Source organism: Aphis gossypii, chromosome 3 (genome assembly GCF_020184175.1).
Source record: "Aphis gossypii isolate Hap1 chromosome 3, ASM2018417v2, whole genome shotgun sequence".
In the NCBI taxonomy this organism is placed as follows: domain Eukaryota; kingdom Metazoa; phylum Arthropoda; class Insecta; order Hemiptera; family Aphididae; genus Aphis; species Aphis gossypii.
In genome coordinates this window covers 5,909,947-5,931,862 of record NC_065532.1, presented here as the reverse complement: position 1 = coordinate 5,931,862, position 21,916 = coordinate 5,909,947, and the positions used below count along the sequence as shown (strand labels likewise).

Sequence of the window (21,916 nt, the reverse complement as noted above, 5' to 3'; positions counted from 1 at the left end):
AAAATTATATATTATAAATGTTTTTTAGGTATAATTTTTTTTATACTACCCATACGTGTTATTTCACTAAATAAAAATGTATCAATGATGTTCTTAATGAACTCTTGTTTTTTAAAAAATCTAGGTGTAGGTACTGACATGACTGAGCTTTAATTTAATTTTTAACTATTTCTATGGGAGCCATTTAGAAATTTATCTGATCGTTAAACTTTTTTTTTATGGAAGCTAATAGGAAATAAGCAAACTCTAGACGGGGGCAGTTTGAAAACCACCGAGCACAACAAATGAACAAACAACAGGCTTAACCTATCTTTACCCAAACTTTACTACAAATAACCAAATATCAGATTTGACAAAAATAATCAAATTAGAGACGACCTTTGTCTAATATCTAACTTGCGATCAAAAACTGAGGTAGGTACAGTGGTTAAGCTATGATCACATATATAATTATAATTAACTCCTAATAAAATATAAATTTTCATTGTTTCAAAAATTATACTTTAATATAACATAAACTTTCAAATTAAATAATTATATTTTTTCTGTTTTTATTATAATATAATAAACAAATTGTAATTCGTTAATTGCTAATTGCTATGGATGTGTTGTAATACACATTATTTATTATAAAATCCTACATTGACTTATTGGCTACCAACTACCAAGTACCAAGTTAAATCCATATTCCATTAATAATTTTTTAATATTTAATTATTTGCCATCAACGGCAGTACGGCACTCTAAAATCTAAATCCATGATTTTTGTCTAACACATGATAAAAATTATATCTTAGCGTCAATAATCTGTTGCCAACTTAAATCATTTGTTTATCATAGTCCACAACACGATCTTAGAAGATAAATTGTATGAATTAAATTAAATTTATTCGTTGAGTTATTAACACGAACGTATTGGTTATTATGAATTTATGCGTTTTTGCTATAAACACGATTATAAAAAACTAAAATTTAGTGTTTGATTATTAATTTGTGTGTAATGTTTTTACTGTTTTAAATTAAACTTGTGTTTTTAATTTAACAATCGATCACCTGTATCGTTTTTAATTTTTATGTACGTGAACATAATACATCTGACTCATCTGAGTGATTTCCATGAATTAAGACATACTAAATTATAATTATATCTTAATTCATGGTAAGAACTATAATTCAATTTATCAATGGTTGTTCAAAGAGCGAGTTTTATAAATTTTTAAATTCCAGTTGATGATCATATTACATTCCAAACAATATGAATGATGGTAAAGAATTATAGTGTTAAAATATCTTCAATTTTTTAGTGTTAGAGTTTTCCACACTGTGAATAATATATTTAATTTGTTTTTTGCATTCACAAAATTTGCCTATTGTTCAAGATATTTGAACAGATGATAAAATAAGGTTTACAAAAAAAAAAAGTGAATATTAATTGTAACCAACACGTATTTTAACGGTTTTGATTGTAGACTGGTATCTAATAATACCTAGAAATTCTTTAAATATATATTAATATATTTATATATACTTCCATCTTATGCTCTTGTCTTTCTTAAAATGACTCCTTTTTTACTTACCACTTTGAAAAAGCTAGCTGCAACTTTGTTTACATATTTTCTAACAGGCTGAGGAATAGTAAAATTATTTCATTTCTTATGTAGTAACAATATGTTTTCAATAGACCCTCAAGTTGTTTTAAGTTACTCTTATAAATCTATTGTTGTTGATATATTGCAGTTTTTTGAATTTGCTATCTGATTATGCTTCTTAATTTGATTTTAATGTTATTACATTTTCTTGTTCTTCTTTGTTTTTTTATTTATTGTTTCTATTATTTAAAATAATTTTAAACATTGAACTGTAATAATTTAATTATTGGATGTTATTAATATTAATATATATATTAGGCATATCAATGCTAATATTTATTAATTTAAGTAGTTCATTTTTATATTAATTGGAAAACACTCAAAAAAGTAGTAGAATTTCTGTAGGTATAATTAATAAATTTTTTTTTTTTTTTATATAGAAGAAGTAATTTGGCGTAAGCTACTTATTGATGGTGATGGAATTGGTGATGATAGACGTTTAAATATTTTGCTAAAAACATATTTAAAATGGTGCAATACAAAATACACAGATCCTCTTGAAAGGTATTCATTATATGTAATTTTATAACACATTTTGATCCAATAGGTACCTTAAATGTATATACTATGAAATTAAAGTCAACTTATATTACATTATGTTACACTTAAGGATCAATTTTGTAACATTAATTGTATTTTTAGTCAAAAAGCTATGGAAAAGATGTTAGTTCATCTCAATCTATGTGAGCATGCTATGAAGAAATCCCAAGCTGTTTCTCGTATGAATGTAGAAGAAATGCTTATGTATGATAACATGTCTAGTGAAATTGATCATAATATAACAAATACAAAAACCGAAATAGATCGTGCAAAAGAAGAATTAAAAAAAGCCAAAACCATAAGACGTAATCGAATGGAGTATGATGTTCTAGCCAAACTCATTATTCAACACCCTCCTAGAACTGAAACTGCTAAACGTCTTGATGATTTAAAAGATGAACTTCAAGCATTAAAAGTATTTTCATAAATAAATTTTTAATTTCTTATATTATATCAATGTTTAAAATAATGTTATTTCAGATGACAAAAAATGAAATAAATCAAAAACTAGATAAGAGACGAAAACAATTGCATGTACTTATGTCTGCATTAAATGACTTAACAGATAGTTTAGATGATAATGGTTCGATGAGTGAAGATATGTCATACGAGACATTTGATGATGAAGATCTTGATATATTAACAAGAAAAGATGATGTCGAGGAACCCATGTCTGATTAATCATAAAAAATTGAATTGTTTATAAATATGCAATGTAATGTTTTATATTAGTATCATGAGTCAACAATAGAAACACACTTTAAATAAAACTGTTCAATGGTGATTTATTTAAATATTTAATTGTGCGATTTATTATACAATTTCATTAATTTTACATTATAAACAGATTACTGAACATACTTTATATTTATATTTAATGCTTAACAATAAAATAATTTTTATTAACTACGACATATTTCGAGACTCATTTCATTGCGTAAAAAATTTATAGTTTCATGAATGACAACTTGTTTAATTGAATGACTTGTGCTTAATAAAACCATCAATTTAACTACATCACTTATATCAATTGATGATATTACACTTTGTATAGTATCAAACAATTTTTTTTGTTTTGCATAGTCCATTTCGTGTATAATTTGTAGAAGAGACTTAAAATCTTGAGTCATTGAACAAGCAGCTACAGTACCCATTACTCCACCTAAAATTGAGGAAAATCACAAATATTTATTACATAGCTAAAACATTAAGGTACAAGATTCACACACAATAATATAATATTGTAATTATCAGCTATCAGTAGTTTTAGTTTAATTGAATGTTTTTTTTTTTTTACTTTATTTTATGATAAAAATAATTTTTACATACTTTTATATTTGCTATAAACTTAATATTAAAAATATATTATGAACTATGAGAAATTCAGAAGTGAAATGATTTAAATAGTAGTTGAATATATTTATTGTGTTTTAGTAAAAACTATTAAGAATATTAATAAAAACATTAACGCTTAGAGGTTTGTGGAGCAAAGCATTTTATCAGCATAAAAGAACTAGAGCTCAAAAAACAAAAAATTCAATATTTTAAATGAATAGGTACATAATAGGTACGTTTTATATATTAACTGGCTGTACATACATAATTATAAATTTGGCAAAAATTTATACAGTATGTATAGATAAAATAAATGTAAATTTCAAAAGGTAAACTACAAGAAAACTGTTTTTTTTTTTTAAGCCATAGCCAATCATAGGTAATCCGAATAATTTCTTTTGGATTAATGAGACCCTGCTGTATGGTATAAAATAATATAATCATTATTTTTCACTTTTAGCGGTAAGAAAAAAAACTAAATTAAAGGTCCAATGTTTAAGCATTTTACAAATTGCTTATAATGTTCAGAACATATTGTTCAATATATTAATATAATAATATCAAAATAAATGTTGTACATACGCAGCTCATAATTTAAATAAATTATATTTATTAAAGCTTTTACTTTACCTGCAATTAAACCACTCTTGCCACCAAGTAATCCGCCAACAAGAGCTGCAATGCCTGTTATAAGACCACCTTTAACTGATTCTTTTACAGAGATTTTTATATTTTCTTCCTTAAAGATTTCACCAACAACTTCTAGTGATTTTACCACACTTTGAGGTGCAATCGATGACATTTTTTTTTTTTGATTATTTATAATTAAAATTACCTATGAAAATTTAAATCCATATACATAAAGATTAAACTGATTAAAAATATATATGTCTGATTTATTTTACATGAAAAATATAAAATATTATATTCGTCATAGACAAACTAAAAAACAATATTGGTTAATATTAATAATATAATAATAATAATAATAATAATAATAATAATCTGATATCAAAAAACAAAAGAATACTGATAAGCTTCAGTGTGACAAGTTCAACAATTGTAAAAAAAACGTAAATAATATCAATGATAATTTTTTTTTCCGTCAATTTAGTAAGGCGCAATTTAAAAAGTATGTAAACTTGTTTAAAAAACAAAAAGTTAAAAATCTCTTTTAAATCCAAATCTGATGTAGAAAACGCCGCCCATGACCTCACAATCTCGATATAATCAGCTAACCTAACCTACTCTAGATGGAAAAAAAATCGATCCTCATCTGTTAAAAATAATATTTTATCACTTGACGAACACCATCAAAAATTAATAACAAAACATAAAACTGAGTAATACTTTAAACCCAAATGATGGCTCACTTTGGAGCCATTATCTTCCTATCATAACTGACCCTAACAAATCCATAACTATTTTTTACTCTATAGAAACTGTACATTTTTTACAAACACATTTAGATTTAATTGATGAGTGGTCATTCAATTGGAAAATAAAGATTAACCCAGATAAATCAATTTATAACCATTCACGTTAAAAAAAATCAAACCCCTTTCTCTCCACTTTCAAGTAATACCAATCACAATATTCTCAGAAGTAAAATATCTCAGTGTCATACTTGACAAACGATTGACCTGGGATTCTTACATCAAATCAAATTTTTTATAGTATATGAGACTCTCTTAACATATCATGCACACAAGTAACAATATGTGAAAGGTTTTCAAAATTAAAAATTATCAAAACCCGTTCAAGCGATCACTTATGGGTCAAGATCTTCTAGAATCCTTAATATTGTTAAATTGTGAATCAGTTATAATATCGAAATGGGATTACGATTCCATCATATAGATGAACTAGAAAATACCTCAAATGAATTAAAAAAAAATTTAATTTTAAATACCTAGTTTATAAATTATAAAACTATTATAAATTTTATTTGAACAATAACAGTATTTAATTTATGTAATTATATTTATTTTCATTTTAAATTATATGTAAAATATGTAATAACTAAGATAAATTTGTTTTTTATATTTTAATTATAAGCTTTTTTTTTTGTGGGCCTTTTTTACTTAATTGCATGGTAAGACTCTTTGAGCCAGTCCGACCCTGGCAGTAAATACAAAGAGTTTAGAAAATAATAAATTAAGAATGCATTATGCATGAAAATAAATTATAGATAAAAAAATATTTATCTATGCTATGTATCCATAACGTATTTACGTGTGCAATATGATTTCAAAATTGAACAATAATTTGCATAACCATTAGCCACCGTTGCTGCAGACTGCATGTAGTTAATATAGGTACCTACAGTAATACATCAAATATCAATTACATCATATTATAATTTGATTGCTAAGTACATCGGAGTACAACAGTCAACAATTCTTGCACGGAACATATTTAAATGGTTTTTAACGAGTAAAATAAATTGTACGTATAATGAAGGACTATATGTCAGAAAAAGAAAAATTAGTCATAAACATAAAATCAGTGTGTTGTAAATAGGTACATTTTTTTATTTAAGATTCCAATGATTTCTGCATAGATTTATACTAAGCAATTTTGAAAATTATTGATTTGAAATATTAATATCCTATGTAAATAATATTATATCTAATATCTTGTATTCATATTAGTTACATCGTAAAAAGCCGATTAGAGTTAATTCTAATAAATAAATAAATAAATAATTCTAGATAATTACAATATTTTTTATAATCTTTTTAACTTAGAAGTTTTATCAAATTCATAAAATATCGAAAATATGTATTTTTTTTTGACATTTGATGTTCAATAGTTTACAAATTTCAAATTATTTCTAAATTACATACTAAAACGATAAATAACGATGTTATTTATTAATAACTCAACGGGTTACGGGTCTAACCTTTTTATAGTATAATATAGACTTTACATTATAATAATTTCAATTTTTTCGGTGAAAATGTATTTAAACTTTATTTTAATAGTGCAATAAATTACTTTAATAGCAATATTTAAAATATATTTAGTGAAAGAGGTTTAGATCGAATCCGCTCAAATTTTTTTTTTTGTTCACAATAATTTATCCTTGAATTCAAAGTTTGTGCACTTGACAACTGATTAGTGAACTGGTTAAAATATTTATATTATGGTACATATTTTTTTTGGTACCTACAACTGCTATCACAGTGTCACTAATAAAACAATACACACTAGGTACCTATTCGTTTACGACAGTAGTACAATATCAATAATACCATAATAGGCATAGACCATTGTATTATTAATAGAATATCGATAATTGAAACTCGATGTAAATAATTAAAATGCATTATTAATCTTTTGATCTGGACCAATAATTATTAAATTGGACGTTGGACTTAAAAAAATTCATTATAGATCTTGATTTGTTTGTGGGGGCCATGTGCATGTGCCGTGCTGCCCAATGCACACTACTATTAATTGTAGTCATGATTGTTTAGAGCTTCTACAATAGTACTGCAATACTGCAACGATAAAAATAAATAAGTGCAGTAGTATAATGTAATATTAATATTAGGAACCACCTCTTTACAATATGGTAGGCGGTAGCAGCTGATCGGCTAATTAACATGATTTTGGAGGGCGAATGTTCAACAGGTACGCACGTTTATAAATGATAACGTCATCCGTTTATACTTTTATAATTTATAGTTCAGTACTGTACACTAATATAACATTAAGTTAATTAGATTTCCGGGTAGCAAAAGTGTTGCAATAGGACAAAAATTGTGAGTGCCAAAATGCCAATTTCGTAGCGACAACTGCAAGATAAACTGCATAAAACTGTGACAGCAAAACTGAAAAAAATTGTTTATTTAACTTATTTTTTTTACGATCTAAGTGAAGTTTAGTAAAACAAGTATGTCATCTACAAAAAGACTACTACAAGCTCTGATTATGGGTGCTCCAGGCTCCGGAAAAGGAACTGTTTCTGAACGTATAGTTCGATCATTCGATATGCTACACATATCCAGTGGTGACATACTACGGAAAATGATACGAGAGAAGACTGATATTGGCATCCAAGTCAACAAGTAAGCCATCTGTACAGGTAGGTATTATACAAAATGAGAAGTACTTTATATACTCATTATTTATTTATACGACCTAATATAATTTAGGGCTGTTGTCCAATTACTGATAATAATATATTACCTACTCATATTATATTTTATAATTTTTAATCTCCATATTTAAAAGTTAATGGATCTTTTCATCGTTTTCATATCAATTATTGACTGGTTTTCTAAATCAATTATGTGTAAAATATGAATATGTGTGGTTGGGGGACTGGAAAATCAATACTGCCGTCAACTAGTTACCTGAAAATAATTAAATTATCATTAATCATTATATATTTAAATATGTATAGAAGGTTAAATTGTGGTTGCTCAGCCTACCAATGATTTGCCCATACATATAATTTGGGTCACAGTATACTTTTATTGTAATTTATAATGTCAAGTTTTTGCTATTAACCAGATTTGTGTCTAATGGGCAACTTGTGCCTGATGAATTGATGTTGAAAACTATTGGTAGCGAATTGAACCGTCTATCGTCAACTGATCGCAGCTGGCTTCTGGATGGTTTTCCTAGGACCAAACCACAAGCATTGAGCTTGTTCCAAATAGCACCTGTACAAGTAGTTATTAGCCTCGATGTACCCTTTGATATTATTATCAATAGAGTAAAAGGTCAGTAACTTATTACAACTTTAATCTATCAGTTAATACTTCAATCAATTTTATATAGGTAGATGGATACATGCGCCAAGTGGAAGAGTCTACAACACAGATTTTAATGCACCCAAGGTGCCTGGCCATGATGATGTAACTGGTGAACCATTAATGCAACGCGATGATGATAAACCAGAATCTGTTAAGAAGCGTTTGGAAATATATTCTGAGATGGCTGGTCCTATTTTAGAATATTATGCTGAGCAAAATATCTTAGCGAAATTCTCAGGAAAAACTACCAATGAAATTTGGCCTCAAGTTTACAAATACTTAGCCACCAAGATTGAACCCAAGGAAAAACTTGCATAAGATTTATTGGTATAATTGCATCATTCAATGTTGTAATTGTTGTTGTAATTTAATTGTTTCTATAATCAAAAACTTATATTATATGTTATACTTATTATTATATATTACTGACTATACTGTTGTTACTTGATACTTATTTGGTGCTATTCAAAGAAATACAAAATTTATAATTAATATTGTTTTTAATGCTTTATAATTTTGTTTTTATTTAATTGGGTCTTTTTATTTCATGTGAAAAATTATAAAAATATATCTTGCCATACACTTAGAGTATTAATATTTGTAAACACTATAAGGAATTATTGGTACCATTCACAACACCTGGTGTGAACACCATGAATAAGAACCAGAGTTATTAATATTTTATGGTTATTAAGTAAGTAATACACCTACTTTAACCAGAATCATTCATAGGGCTACAGAAAGTCTATACACCCAACAATACTTTACTTAAGGATAATTTTTGTGCTTTGTTGGTTTATCATAGTAAAATTAAAAATTTCAATCTAATTTATTGGCTTTTTGAAATTGAAAGAATGTTGGAATTACATTAAAATTGTTATTATTTTAATAGATTTTGTTATAAAAAGGTGATTTGTTTAATTTTTATACTGTATCTTTTTTTTCTACCAAAAATTATGTTTTTTATTTTTTATATTGAAAATTTGAGTGAAATTTGGTATTAAACAATATAATTATTGTAGGATATAACTAGACAAATATTTTTATTTTTGTTTCATTATTCCAAGTTCAATAAATATTTCACAGAACCGAAAAAACGATAATGTTAGCGTAACGCTAACACGATACCAATCATGTAACAGTATAATACAGTAGCGATACAGATGACGGGTTAATACAAATAGGTAAACAAATTTAAAACGTACGCCTACAAGAAATATGAACCGATAAATCTTCATAATCACGATAATACACCACAAATTTAACAAAAAATATTTGACCATTAAACACCAAGTACAGTAAATTTACAATATTTTTTCATAAACTAAATTCTATGAAGAACTCCCCAAAATTCATAAATTCATACAACCCGATAGAGCACAGCACAGGCATAATCAAACAATAGGAATCAAAAATACAAGATTGAGCATAAAAATGGTAAATACTAAATACCTACGTACAACGTTGCCGTATTTATTTACTTAACACAATACAATATTGCTGTTTTTGAGAGAGGACGACACAGACAGCAGTGGAAAGATATTATTAAAGACGTATCGAGTATGGGAGTAAACTACAGAGAACTAGCTCAAGATAGAGATAAATGGAGGCAAGTAGGTAGTTGTTGCGCCAATGGACCTTAATGGCCCATAAAAGTCAATAAAGAAAGAAAGAACTACTAACTCAAAAGTGATATCCACAAGTCACAACATTGTAGGGTGAATTATAAATAATGTTTAATCATTGTAATTTGTAACTAACATATATTGTAAGTATTTATCATATCTACAGAATTAATAAAATTCAACACTAAAAATAGTGATTGTGAATATAGATTTAAAAACATTCCTAAAATGTAATTAAAAAAAAATTGGGAAGGTTCTAATTTTTGTTTCTTATAATTTATTTATAACCTAATACAATATTATTATTTGTTTTTTTTTTATTTAAAATTTTTTTTATTTTTTCAGATTGCAGATTCCATTTTAAAACCATTTGATCAAATTTAAAATGAAGTAACAGAGTAAATCAAAACTTAACTTTTATATAGGTAGGTAACCTATATTTGAAATTGTGAAAAAATTACAAGATAACCAATTAAAATATAAATATCCATAATCCATATGTATAGTTTCTTCTTATTATTGCGTATTTTCTATTGAAACAGGTTAAACCACTAAACTATATGTCTATATAGATACCTAATACATAGTGCTTAAAAATATTGTTCAGTCTTCAGTCAGCGAATTTGACCTAACCAACTCGATAATGACTGTTTTAATTTATTTTAAATTATTTATCATTAATTAAGCTTAAATATTATAGTATAAAATATTAAAATAATTGGATTAGGATTATTTCACGTCTCAAGAGTAATTGTCATAGAATTTCCAAGGAACCAATGTTATAAATTTATAATATGCTGAACGTTCCATTTCCATATTATGTAGTTTATTTAATATTATACTTATTATTTCATATATTTTGTATAATTTTGTGTATATAATTAATTAATACGATCAATTAAGATTTTTAATGAAGAAATTTAAGTTTATCCACATATATTATATATTAATTATATCGGTTCAATATCCAACCGTAGGTTAGGTCTATAAGGATTAATTTCCATGTCTCCATGACGACATGACGTGATTCATTTCCGAAAATGGAGTTACTACGGTCATACGGGTTTGTACGTAATTACATTATATCACGATGTAGAGACCATCGTGCATTATATAAATATAAAGTATTGAATTTTTTTTTAATATCAATACCGACTATACGTTGACTATTATTTTGAATAGTAAATTATGTAATTTATGTTTTAAAGTTTGAATTTTACTCTAGAATATAAAGATCTTTTTAGCACAATATTTGTAGAATAACCTAAAAGGTATTTGCAATATTTGCATTTTTAAATATCTTTATTATTATAGTACCTATAGGTTATAATGTTAATTGCTAAATACAAGCATATAACTATACATGATAAAGTAGATCTACTTTACAACTATATACAAGTCATAGAGTAACACAAGAAATAGTTGATACAAGTACAGTACCTAAACTACAGTAGTACAGTGGATTAGTGGAAGATGTACCTATTCAAAAATTAAAAACGTATCCAATATTCCAGTGTAACCAATCAGAAACTATGTGTAGCGGCCGCCCAAATTCCAGCTACAATGAATGTAATCATAAAAAGTGTCTGAGTGTTATGTCGTTCGATGTTGACATAATGGACATACTGTATTTCTATTTTTGTTTACTGCTATTATCAATTTATCTCATGTTATTAAATTACTTTTACTTTTTTATTTTTTTTCCAGTTTTTCATAATAGGTACATAGTTATAACTTAAATTGTTCTAGTATAAGGATGTTAGTATTGTTAGTAGATTTTGTATGTTTATTTTACTGGTTGTAGTGCAATACTATGTAATAATGTGTTGGGTCGCTTATAAATATATGTTAAGTTAATGACAAACCTTTTATAGCAAGAATATGGTCGTTTTACCATAACAGATTGTTAATATAATATATAATATTTTGAACTTATTTATGTTTAACCATGGAAATAACATTAACAGAAAAAGAAGAATTCATGCAAGAGCATTTAGTTGTTTGGGTAAGACAGTTTTTTTATTTTTATTTTCAGCATTTACCACTATCTTTAATTTTATCAGATTGCTTTTTATTCAATTGATTATAAATACATATATCTATTTAGTATTTTGTTTTCTAAAATTATGTTAATCAATGAATAATATTATTAATTAAAACTGAATATGTGATTTTTTTCAAAATAATACAATCTTGTACAGTTTATTGAAAACAATGTTCGTTAGTTAAAAAGTTTTATACTAACAGTATACTAGGTTTAAAAGATCTACGAGTAAGTTATATTTATGAATTTGGTTAATTGACTTTACTTTGATGTGCTCATAGCATTTTAGGTTAAGCAAGCAATATCAGCATATTCTAAAATAAACAAGAAATAAGCTTTAAAAATGTATTTAAATATATAATTTAACAATTTTTTTAGTTACAATCGTGCTTAAACAAGCCTGAAAAATTAAGTGTATATGAAAATTTAATTGATGGAACATTGATTTATGAAGTATTACTTTTGATGTAAGTACTAAGTATCAATCCTTATCAATTTATCACACTTATTTTTTTATTGTTGAAATTGATGAATATTAAATAACTTTTTTTGGTTTTCTAGAGATCCTGAACCATTATATCATACCATTGTTTCTGGTCAAAATGATCCATCCATTAGGATCCAAAATATTAATTGTATTTTGAAAAACATTAAAATGTTATATGAAGTAAGTTATTTAATTTAATATTTAAGTACATAATACTGCATACTTAACATAAATTTATTGTAAATATTCTAGGAAGAACTGGGACAGGTTATATTGACAATGCCTGATTGTTTACGTTTAGGACGGGAACCCTATTCAAAACAAAGTTTTGAAGATATGAAATTATTATTGTTATTATTACTTGGCTGTGCAGTTCAATGTCCAAATAAAGAATCATTTATTGAACGTATAAAAACATTGCCTATTGAATCTCAACATGCGCTTGTACATTATATAAAACAAGTAATATATTAGAGTAACTTGAATACTATTAATTTTTTAATTTAATTTTTTTTTTAGCTATTTATTATAAATCTAGCTTATTAATATAATTATAACTAAATAATTGTTGATTAAATGTATAGATTACTGAAAGTCAACAAATTGTAATTACTCAAGAGAATGCCGAGCAATTAACAACTGACCTCATGATTTCTCACATTCGACAATTGGTTAAAGAACGTGATCAATATCTTCAGGTAACTGAAAAATATGCTAAAAAATATACTAACACAATAAAAACAATTCAGGTGTAAATAAAATATCAGTTACTTATATTATATACTATTAAAATAAATAATAACTATTGATTAATAAAGTGAATTCAGATTTCAGACATTTATACACAGTGAGGGAATCTGTATGCAGTAAATAAAGATTTAATTTATTATTTATCTTTTATACAATCAATGTCATAAACTATTTGGCTATTATATAATTATACTATTATTTCTTCTTTCTAATATAGTAGTATTATTTTTACACATTTTAAATATTATGGTACTGTATTGAATATTTTTTTCAAATATACAATTCAAAATTGAAATTGTTCTTAAAATAAATAAATAACTTTACTTTAAGATAATATGCTGCTGCTATCTTCAACAATTCTTATTTTTAAAATAGATTATTTGATAATTCACAAATAATTATATCATAGATTTATTTTTACTGTATGACCCATTTAAAATAATATTTAAATTATAATAATTCACAATATACTGATTATCTTTCCTTCTGTTTTATTGTTGATCACTAACTTTTTACAACTTTTAGTAATATGATAGCACTGTGGTGACATATTACCAGGGCCCCCACGTACAATTTCGGGCCCCTGTACTAAATGTTTGACCGGGCCCTTTATAAGACTTCCAAAAATACAATTTACCATCTATCACAATTTTTGGAAAAATATTAATTTTTTTATTATATCACGGGCCCTTAATATAGCCGGGCCCCTGTACTCAAAGTCCATCACCCCCCCCCCCATGTGGGGGCCCTGCACATTACTGATATACTTACATATGTCTAAGACAATGATGGAAGACGACACCAGTATATAATATAGTTAAACTAAAAATATTGCATCATATTTATATTTTCTTTTATGTATATATAAATATATTAGATATATTAAATTATATTAATCGAGTAGATTAAAATTATTGAAAAAAATAATATTACAAAAATATTGATCTTAATGACATATAAAATGTTCTACTTATAATTTGTGCTTGTAATTCTAATAAATTGTTTTTTATTCAAGCTAAATAATGTGCTTATTAGTTGATTTGTGTGCAGCAACATAGCTTCACTAGTGAAGAAAAGGTGTCAGCTATGAGACATATTAAAATTTGAACATCATACACACCGATAAATATTTTTCTAGTATTAAGTTTCCATTATTTAAATGCCATTTAAATAAATATAGTTTTCCATAAATATTTCCATATTTATTAAATTCCATAAATACATTGTAAAAGATTCAAAGTAACTTACAGCAATACATTATAAATTAAACTAAATTAAATGTGCAAGATAATTTTTATCTAATAATTTAATTTATAAATTTAAATTATAATCTAGCAAAAACATAATATAATATGCTTTATTTAAGTAAAACCTACTTTTTAGATGTGGACAGAATTAGAAGAAAAACGTTTTTCTAATTTAAAACCTTTAGAAGCTGGTGGTTTAACCATATCCATTAGTTCTAGTGGTGATAATCAAAACTATGCTCTTGAACTTGCTGATTGGAAAGCTAAGCTTCGAAAACTTAGACATGAATTGTAAATATTTATGATATAAAATAATTATAAATAAAGATTAAATTATATGTTTGATTTTCTTAGGGAAGAAAAAACTGAAGCATTAGCTGAAGCTAAGGAAGAACTTGAACAAACTAATCTCACTGCAGTTAAATTAAAAGAAGAGGTACATTATAGTTGCATTTTATTTTTATTTTTATAATTATCATGATATATCGTTATCAATTATTTCAGCTTCAACAAATCAAAGTGGATGCTAGATCAGCGAAAGCATATAGAGATGAAGTAGATGCTTTACGAGAAAAAGCATCTAATTATGAACACTTGGAAATAGAAATAAAAAAATATAAGGAAAAATTGGGAGATTTAGATTATTACAAATCTAGGGAAGAAGAGCTTACTCAAAATAATTTACTTCTCCAAGAAACAAGAGAAACTCTTGAAGAACAACTTGTTAAGTTTCGAAGACGAGCTTCTCAGCTACAAGAAATGGAATCACAATTGTTACACTTTAAACAAAATATTAATACCATGACATTAGAACGAGATGCACACTTAAGAAAAATTGATGAACTTATCAATGAAAATGCACAGCTTGATCTACTTAATAAATCTTTTCAATGCAATGAAAGTTTTAACAAAGAAATTGACAATGATAGCTATTTCGATCACATTGGTAAGTATTATATCATAATAATAATAATAAGGTAGCCTATTTAATAGAATTTTGAAATAACAATATTTTTGCTACCTTGTACTTAAATATTTAGTAACAATACTTAAATTAAATTTAAAAAAAATAATTGCTTAAAAATTGTTAAAAGTGTTCAAAAGTTCTTTAACATATTTATATGTTTATATTAAGTATATTAAGTATATTTTATTATTTTTATTAAACATATTTTTGTACTTAATTTAATATATGTGTATTTTAGGTTCAAAAGATAATAGTTTGTGTGAACAACTAAGTACTAGTGCTCAATCACATGCACTAAGACTTGAATTGGAAAATAAAAAACTTACATCAACTATAGAATGCTTACAAGATAATATAAGACATCAAAATAATGAAATAATTTTAGAGTTAGAAAAAGATAAGAAGTTGCTTTCATTACAGGTAATTAATTAAATGATACATATATTGTATTTATATGTTTTTTATTAATTGATAAATAATTTGTACAAGATTTAAACCTATTGAATATGATTACAATAATCAATATGCCTATCTATTTATGCACAGAAATAAAAGTATATGTTATCTTTATTTGTCACTAAAACAAGCTATAATTGTTAACTATTCATTCATTTTTTTTACTTAAATAATTTAAAATTCTCAATGCTATTTGTTAAAAAAATATTTTAAAATTATATAAAAACACTAACCTCTAATACATACTTAATTATACTAAAAAACTAATGGATATATTTAAATTTCTATTTATATAGCTAGAAGAAACAGAAAATAATAAAAATCGCTTACATCAGCACTGTAAATCAGTTGAAAATGATCTTACTAATCTAAAGAATGAATATAAAAAATTACTTGAAACTAATGAATTGTTAAAAATAAAAATTGAGGTGAGTGTTATATAAAATGTATACAAATTCATGTAAATAATCATTAAATTATGTTAAAGATTAAAGCTGAAGAATTTGAAAGTTTGAAAAGAGAAAACAAAAGATTGGAAAATGAAATTAAAGAGAACAGTTCACTACATACCAATGAAAAATCTGATCTTGTTCAAGGTTTAGAGTTGAAAAATAATAATTTAGAAAAAGAGATATTAAAATTAAAAGGAACACTAGATGTGAGTATATATACATTTTTTTAATATACATTTTTTATCATCTTATGGTCTTTAAAATTGTTAATATTTAATTTTTAAATTACAATTTGTAGACTTTGTAATCAGTGATGGAAGTTATTATTTGTAAATATATATTTTTTATTTTCCCTTTTTGAGAATAATATTTAAAATTATTCACAACCTATTTATTTATTAACATCATACTACTATTATTATTATTTGTTTGTAAGTCAAATAGCAATTTTCAAGAAAAAGGGTTTTAAAAACTAATATGGTATTATAATTGATTTATATGAACATTATTAACATTTACAATAAAGAAAAGCGTGATGTAGCCTAAATGTTTAATTTTGATGGTTATTTCTCTTTTTAATAAAAATGTATATTGAACAAGAAGTTGTTTTTCAAATACATAGATTTTTTTAAGTATGGTAGTTTTTTAAAAATATTTATAACTAATGAAAAAGTTAATAAAACAATATTGAAAATGCACATATTTTTATAAACTCTCATAATTTATTGGGCTTCTTGAAATTTGTTTTGAATCTTTTTTTTGAATTTAATAATTTTTCATAGGTTCAAAGTTTGTCATTTGAATACTATATATTAATTTTATTTTCTATAAAATATATTTTATGTATTAAATATTTGATTAACCACATATTTTATATTATATTTTAGAATAAATTAGAAGAAATAGATAATTTATTAAGTGATATTGATATGTTAAAAAAAGAAAAAGAAGTGTTAAATAAAAACGTAGAAGATTATGACAAGCAAATACATCGTTTACGTGCTATAGAAAATGAATTCCATGATTTGAAAAGTAAATATACTGTTGAAGTGGCAGCCACCAAAGCTGTCCAAGATGATTTGGTATCAGAAAAACGTAAATCTCAACAGATTATGGAAAACTTAGATAAATTAGGTTTAGTATTGGATCAATTGTCAGCACCAGAAAATGTATTAGATCAGTAAGTGAAATATTATTTTATACTTTTATTAAAAATAGTTTTAAAAATGAATAATCTTACGGTTGGTTGTGTAAGAAATAAAATATACAGATAGAACAGTTTTGGTTTAAGAATTTAAGAATAAGTATATTCATTAGTTGGAATTAAATAAATTTTGATTGCACAATTTAATTTAATTTATAAAATTATAAAATTGTATCAATTATTCAAAACTTTCATTAAAGAAAATGTTGAGTATGTTAAATAAATCTCATTCATATATTATTCATCTTAAATTAATTTCACAGAATTGTTTCAAGCCCTGAAGTAGTGAAAGCTGTAAGGGAGAAAATCACTAAAGATACTAATATGTGTCATGAATTAAAAACTGTTAATGTTGCTCAAATGGAAGTTGATTTAACAACTTTAAAATCTAAAGTTCATTCTTTAAATAGTCAACATACTGCATTGCAATTAGCAAACACTCAGTTAGCTGCAGAAAAAGAAGAAGTAATTAATTATTGATCTTTATATTTAAATAAATTATATAAATTTTTAATTAATTTTATTAGACACAAAAAGAGTTGGATTCAACCAATGCTGCTTTTTCTAAACTTCAAATACTACACAATCAATTAACACTTGAATATGAAGAACAACTAAAACAGAAAGATTCCTTAAAAAATGATCTCAAAGAAGCCAGATTTTCTCTCAAAGAAAAATTAACACAATTGAAAAGTGTTGAAACCAAGCTTAAACGTGAAAATGAACAATTCAAAGCAGAATTGATGGCAGTTAAACATTTACCAGCTGAACATGCTAAATTAAAAGTAGAAATTTCATTTTATATTATAAATCACCATAAATTAATCATTTTTATTTCTTTTTTTGTTAGGATGATTTTAGAGCATTATTTACAGCAAATGAAAAACTTAAAGCTGATCTTAGAAATGGATTGGATGCTAAGGAATTAGTCGAAGTACATGAAAAAGAGATGGAATCTCTTAAATCTAAATTAACAGATTCCAATGCTCGTTATATGGTAATAAATTAATTCTTTCTAACATTTTTATTTGCATACAATTATTAAATTTAAATTTATTTTCCATTAAGGTACTTCAACAAATGACAAGTACTTTTGTGGAGGATAGAAGATCATTAATGGAACATGTTACAATGTTAATTACTCAATACCATGAGCTTTTAACTCAATCACTAGAAGATAAAGAACAATATCATTTGGAAGAAAAAAATAATACGTTTGTTAAAATACTTTCAAACATAAATTATTATAATCGATTTATATTTAAACTTTATTTTTAGTGATAAATTGAATCATTTATCTCGCCAGAAAGAAAAACTTGAAGAAAAAATAATGGATCATTATAGAAAACTCAATAGTTGCAGCATAACAAAGAAGTAAAAATTTTTAATAACTTACAACAATTTATTAATCAATTAAAAATTATCTTTATAATTAACTGATAAGTTAATGAGCTGTTAGACTTTATTTTTTTAAAAAAATTTTATTTTTATATGTTTAGAAAAACCTTTGGATCTACTTGGATAAGAAAAGTAAAAAAAGCTGGTACAGAGTTAATGAATAAGGTAAATAAATTGCATTTATTAAGAATAGAATAAAATTAAATATTTTGTAACTCAATAAATAAAAGTGATTAAAAATAAACTTACTCGAAAGTAACCTCAGGAAGAGACTTCAGCACATGGTGACAGAAATTGGTATAGTTAATGTTTTTTGAGTATTACTTTATTTTTCTAACCATCATCTAAGTGGATTTTATGATGTATTTTGCTGAAGTGAGTTCAGTTAAACAAAACAATTAATTTTAAAAGTCAATAAAAACCAATTCAATTGTAATTAAATCAGAAGAAAATTGGTCATCTTGTCGAAGACAACTACTCTTCATGACACATTATACATCACAATTTTAATAACTAAATTAAAGCAGATAATTTAAAGCTAAATGCAGTGCCGGATAGAGAAAGTATCGGCCCACCGAGTTTTAGTATTTTAACTGGCCCTAATATGCCGCTTTTCAAATAAATATCATTAAATTAACAAAAATTTTAAGTGATGCACTTAGTTAAATGAATGTCTTTAAAATTTCCTTACAAAATAATTACCCAAACAATCATAATCGCCCCACCGAGATTTTCTCGGTAACTTGCCACCTCAATCCAGGCCTGGCTAAATGTATTTAAAATATTAATTTTTCATATTTTAAGTTTTTCTATAATTTTTTATAGAGTCGTATGTCTTGGCATGAAGATATGGCTAGAAGAGGAATTGATTCAGATACAAGTTTAGATTTAGATGACAACCAATCAAATCATCAAGGTTAAATTTCTTTAACTTGGTTGTCTTAAAACAAATTATTGATACAATAAAAATATCTTCTGTTTTAGAATACTCAGATAATTTAAGCAGTTTAGGAACTCCAGGAACACGTCAAACTCTTTATTTATCTGGTGAAGAAAATGTAAGTTTATATATTTACTTAAATTATTATTATTTTTTATTTTGGTGAGTATACGCTTAAAAATGTTTAATATATAAACGTGGGAGGCTTTGCCCCCCCTATATACTATGTTATTATTATTTTTATATCTATGATAATTGCATACTCTATATTACTACCCTGTCGCAATTGAGACTTAACACTTTGCAGTCTACAATCATACTCTTAGAAATATATTATTATATATTTTAATATTTTATGATTACCTATATTATGAGTTAATGACAAATAGATAGTAAGTAAGTAATTAAATAATATTAAGTTTTAATCAAATAATCAAATGAATTTTTAAGTTTAAATTATACATATATTAAAAATTATTTATCAAGTTGGTTTGTAGAATAAATGCATTCTTATAAGCGTATACCTGAATATAATGTGTTATTCTATAAGTATACGCGTTTACAGAAAAACAGAGAAGTGGGTATACGCGATATACCCGCGTATACACCCCACTATATCACTGTATACATATAATAGCTCTCGTCTTATTATTGTTTGTGCTCAAATGAACATTTAAACTGTTCATTAATTTTACCTCTAACTCGAGCAAATGTGATCAATTATATTATGTTTAAGTCACTTGAGCACTAAATGATATTAGAAATCTAATAGCATTAAATATTGTTTGATTGGTAGAATTTATACTACTTTATACCTTGTTTCAATAATTTACGTATAATATAAATTAAATTTATTATAATTTATTAAAAATTTTAAATAAATCTTAGATAAAATAAGTTTTTAAAGTATGTCATAGCAAACATCTTTAATGTAATATTAAAAATGAAAAATGTTAATAAAAGCTTATAGATATTAATTATTTTGTGCAATTACAATTGCTTTTATAAAACTAATAAAAAAAACTGTTGCATATTCATATTTTATGTGTTCATAATGACTATATAGTAAATAATAATATTGTTGTATGAAAACAAATTTGAATGAATATTTTTGTGTTTACTAAAGGATGTTGATGAAGGATCTATTATAGCCAGTCATTCATTATCAAATTCACCACTTACTCCTTCATATCGTAATGAGCACAAGTAATAAAAAAATGTTATTCCTATGTTAAGAATTAAATTTTTTTAAATTTAGACTTACACAATATTATTTTTAGGTTACCCCACATTACTGATGATGAAATTAAGGATAGTAGTAACAATTCAACAGTGCGATCAAGTAAAACACTACTTACGAAAGAAGATACAAACTGGTATGAATATGGATGTGTCTAATATAACTTAAAATTGTTGTATTTATATTTTCGTGACTGTTAAAAGTTTTTTAGTGTGGAATTTTTTTAACTATTATGTTCCTGTTTTTTACCTAATCGCACACTTTTTTCTTCTAATATATAAACATTTCAAACTTTTTTTTATATGTATTTATGTTTTATTTCAATTCTAAATTCTTTTGTGCATAATTTTCATATATATTAATTTTACAAATACCGTTTTTATTTGATGTTATTTTTACTAGAATAATTTGTATTAGGCTTAATACTAATTAAATATGTTAAGTTTTTACTTTACTACTAAAATTTAGTGAGATTTTGATAAATAACATATCACAACCTAGTGATATAAGAAATCGAATTAATTACCTTATTCTTGCCAACATTTACTTCCAAAGGGATTTCCCATCAAACAGTAATGACGAATTAAATATTGTGATATTTGTTTACTACACATTTGGTGGTTAGAAAATTAATATAAATGCAATCAAAAACCACATTAATAATATATATTTTAATTATAAACAAGAATGTATACTTAATGTTTTTTTAATATGAAATATATGTTTTTATAATAAATAGAATGATTTATATTTTATGTAAAATTTGTTTTATGTATATATATATAAAATGGGTTTCTGTTTATCATATAACAC

The 21,916-nt window shown here is 24.8% G+C and overlaps 4 protein-coding genes across 4 annotated transcripts; 3 read left to right on the top strand and 1 right to left on the bottom strand.

Annotated features, from left to right (window-relative positions):
• The first annotated feature begins 888 nt into the window (after positions 1-888).
• Positions 889-3,101, top strand: LOC114123770 (THO complex subunit 7 homolog). The gene is made up of 4 exons (XM_027986852.2): positions 889-1,265; positions 2,030-2,153; positions 2,292-2,604; positions 2,670-3,101. The coding sequence occupies exons 1-4, from the start codon at positions 1,256-1,258 to the stop codon at positions 2,868-2,870; spliced, it is 648 nt and encodes a 215-aa protein (XP_027842653.1). The 5' UTR covers positions 889-1,255; the 3' UTR covers positions 2,871-3,101.
• Positions 2,955-4,492, bottom strand: LOC114123771 (protein C19orf12 homolog). The gene is made up of 2 exons (XM_027986853.2): positions 4,155-4,492; positions 2,955-3,351 (listed from the first exon to the last, which is right to left on the bottom strand). Exons 1-2 carry the CDS (start codon positions 4,324-4,326, stop codon positions 3,092-3,094), a joined length of 432 nt encoding a protein of 143 aa, XP_027842654.2. The 5' UTR covers positions 4,327-4,492; the 3' UTR covers positions 2,955-3,091.
• A 2,617-nt stretch (positions 4,493-7,109) lies between these two features.
• On the top strand, positions 7,110-8,785 carry LOC114123769 (GTP:AMP phosphotransferase AK3, mitochondrial). The gene is made up of 3 exons (XM_027986851.2): positions 7,110-7,600; positions 8,049-8,260; positions 8,319-8,785. The coding sequence occupies exons 1-3, from the start codon at positions 7,428-7,430 to the stop codon at positions 8,609-8,611; spliced, it is 678 nt and encodes a 225-aa protein (XP_027842652.1). The 5' UTR covers positions 7,110-7,427; the 3' UTR covers positions 8,612-8,785.
• A 2,819-nt stretch (positions 8,786-11,604) lies between these two features.
• On the top strand, positions 11,605-21,865 carry LOC114123766 (girdin). Its single transcript, XM_027986845.2, has 22 exons — positions 11,605-11,923; positions 12,341-12,429; positions 12,524-12,629; positions 12,702-12,911; positions 13,034-13,147; positions 14,583-14,737; positions 14,801-14,882; positions 14,951-15,392; positions 15,652-15,833; positions 16,166-16,297; positions 16,357-16,527; positions 17,209-17,501; positions 17,789-17,990; positions 18,053-18,310; positions 18,376-18,522; positions 18,594-18,739; positions 18,804-18,899; positions 19,025-19,088; positions 19,749-19,839; positions 19,908-19,981; positions 20,990-21,069; positions 21,144-21,865. The coding sequence occupies exons 1-22, from the start codon at positions 11,867-11,869 to the stop codon at positions 21,259-21,261; spliced, it is 3,309 nt and encodes a 1,102-aa protein (XP_027842646.2). The 5' UTR covers positions 11,605-11,866; the 3' UTR covers positions 21,262-21,865.
• Positions 21,866-21,916: the final 51 nt, after the last annotated feature.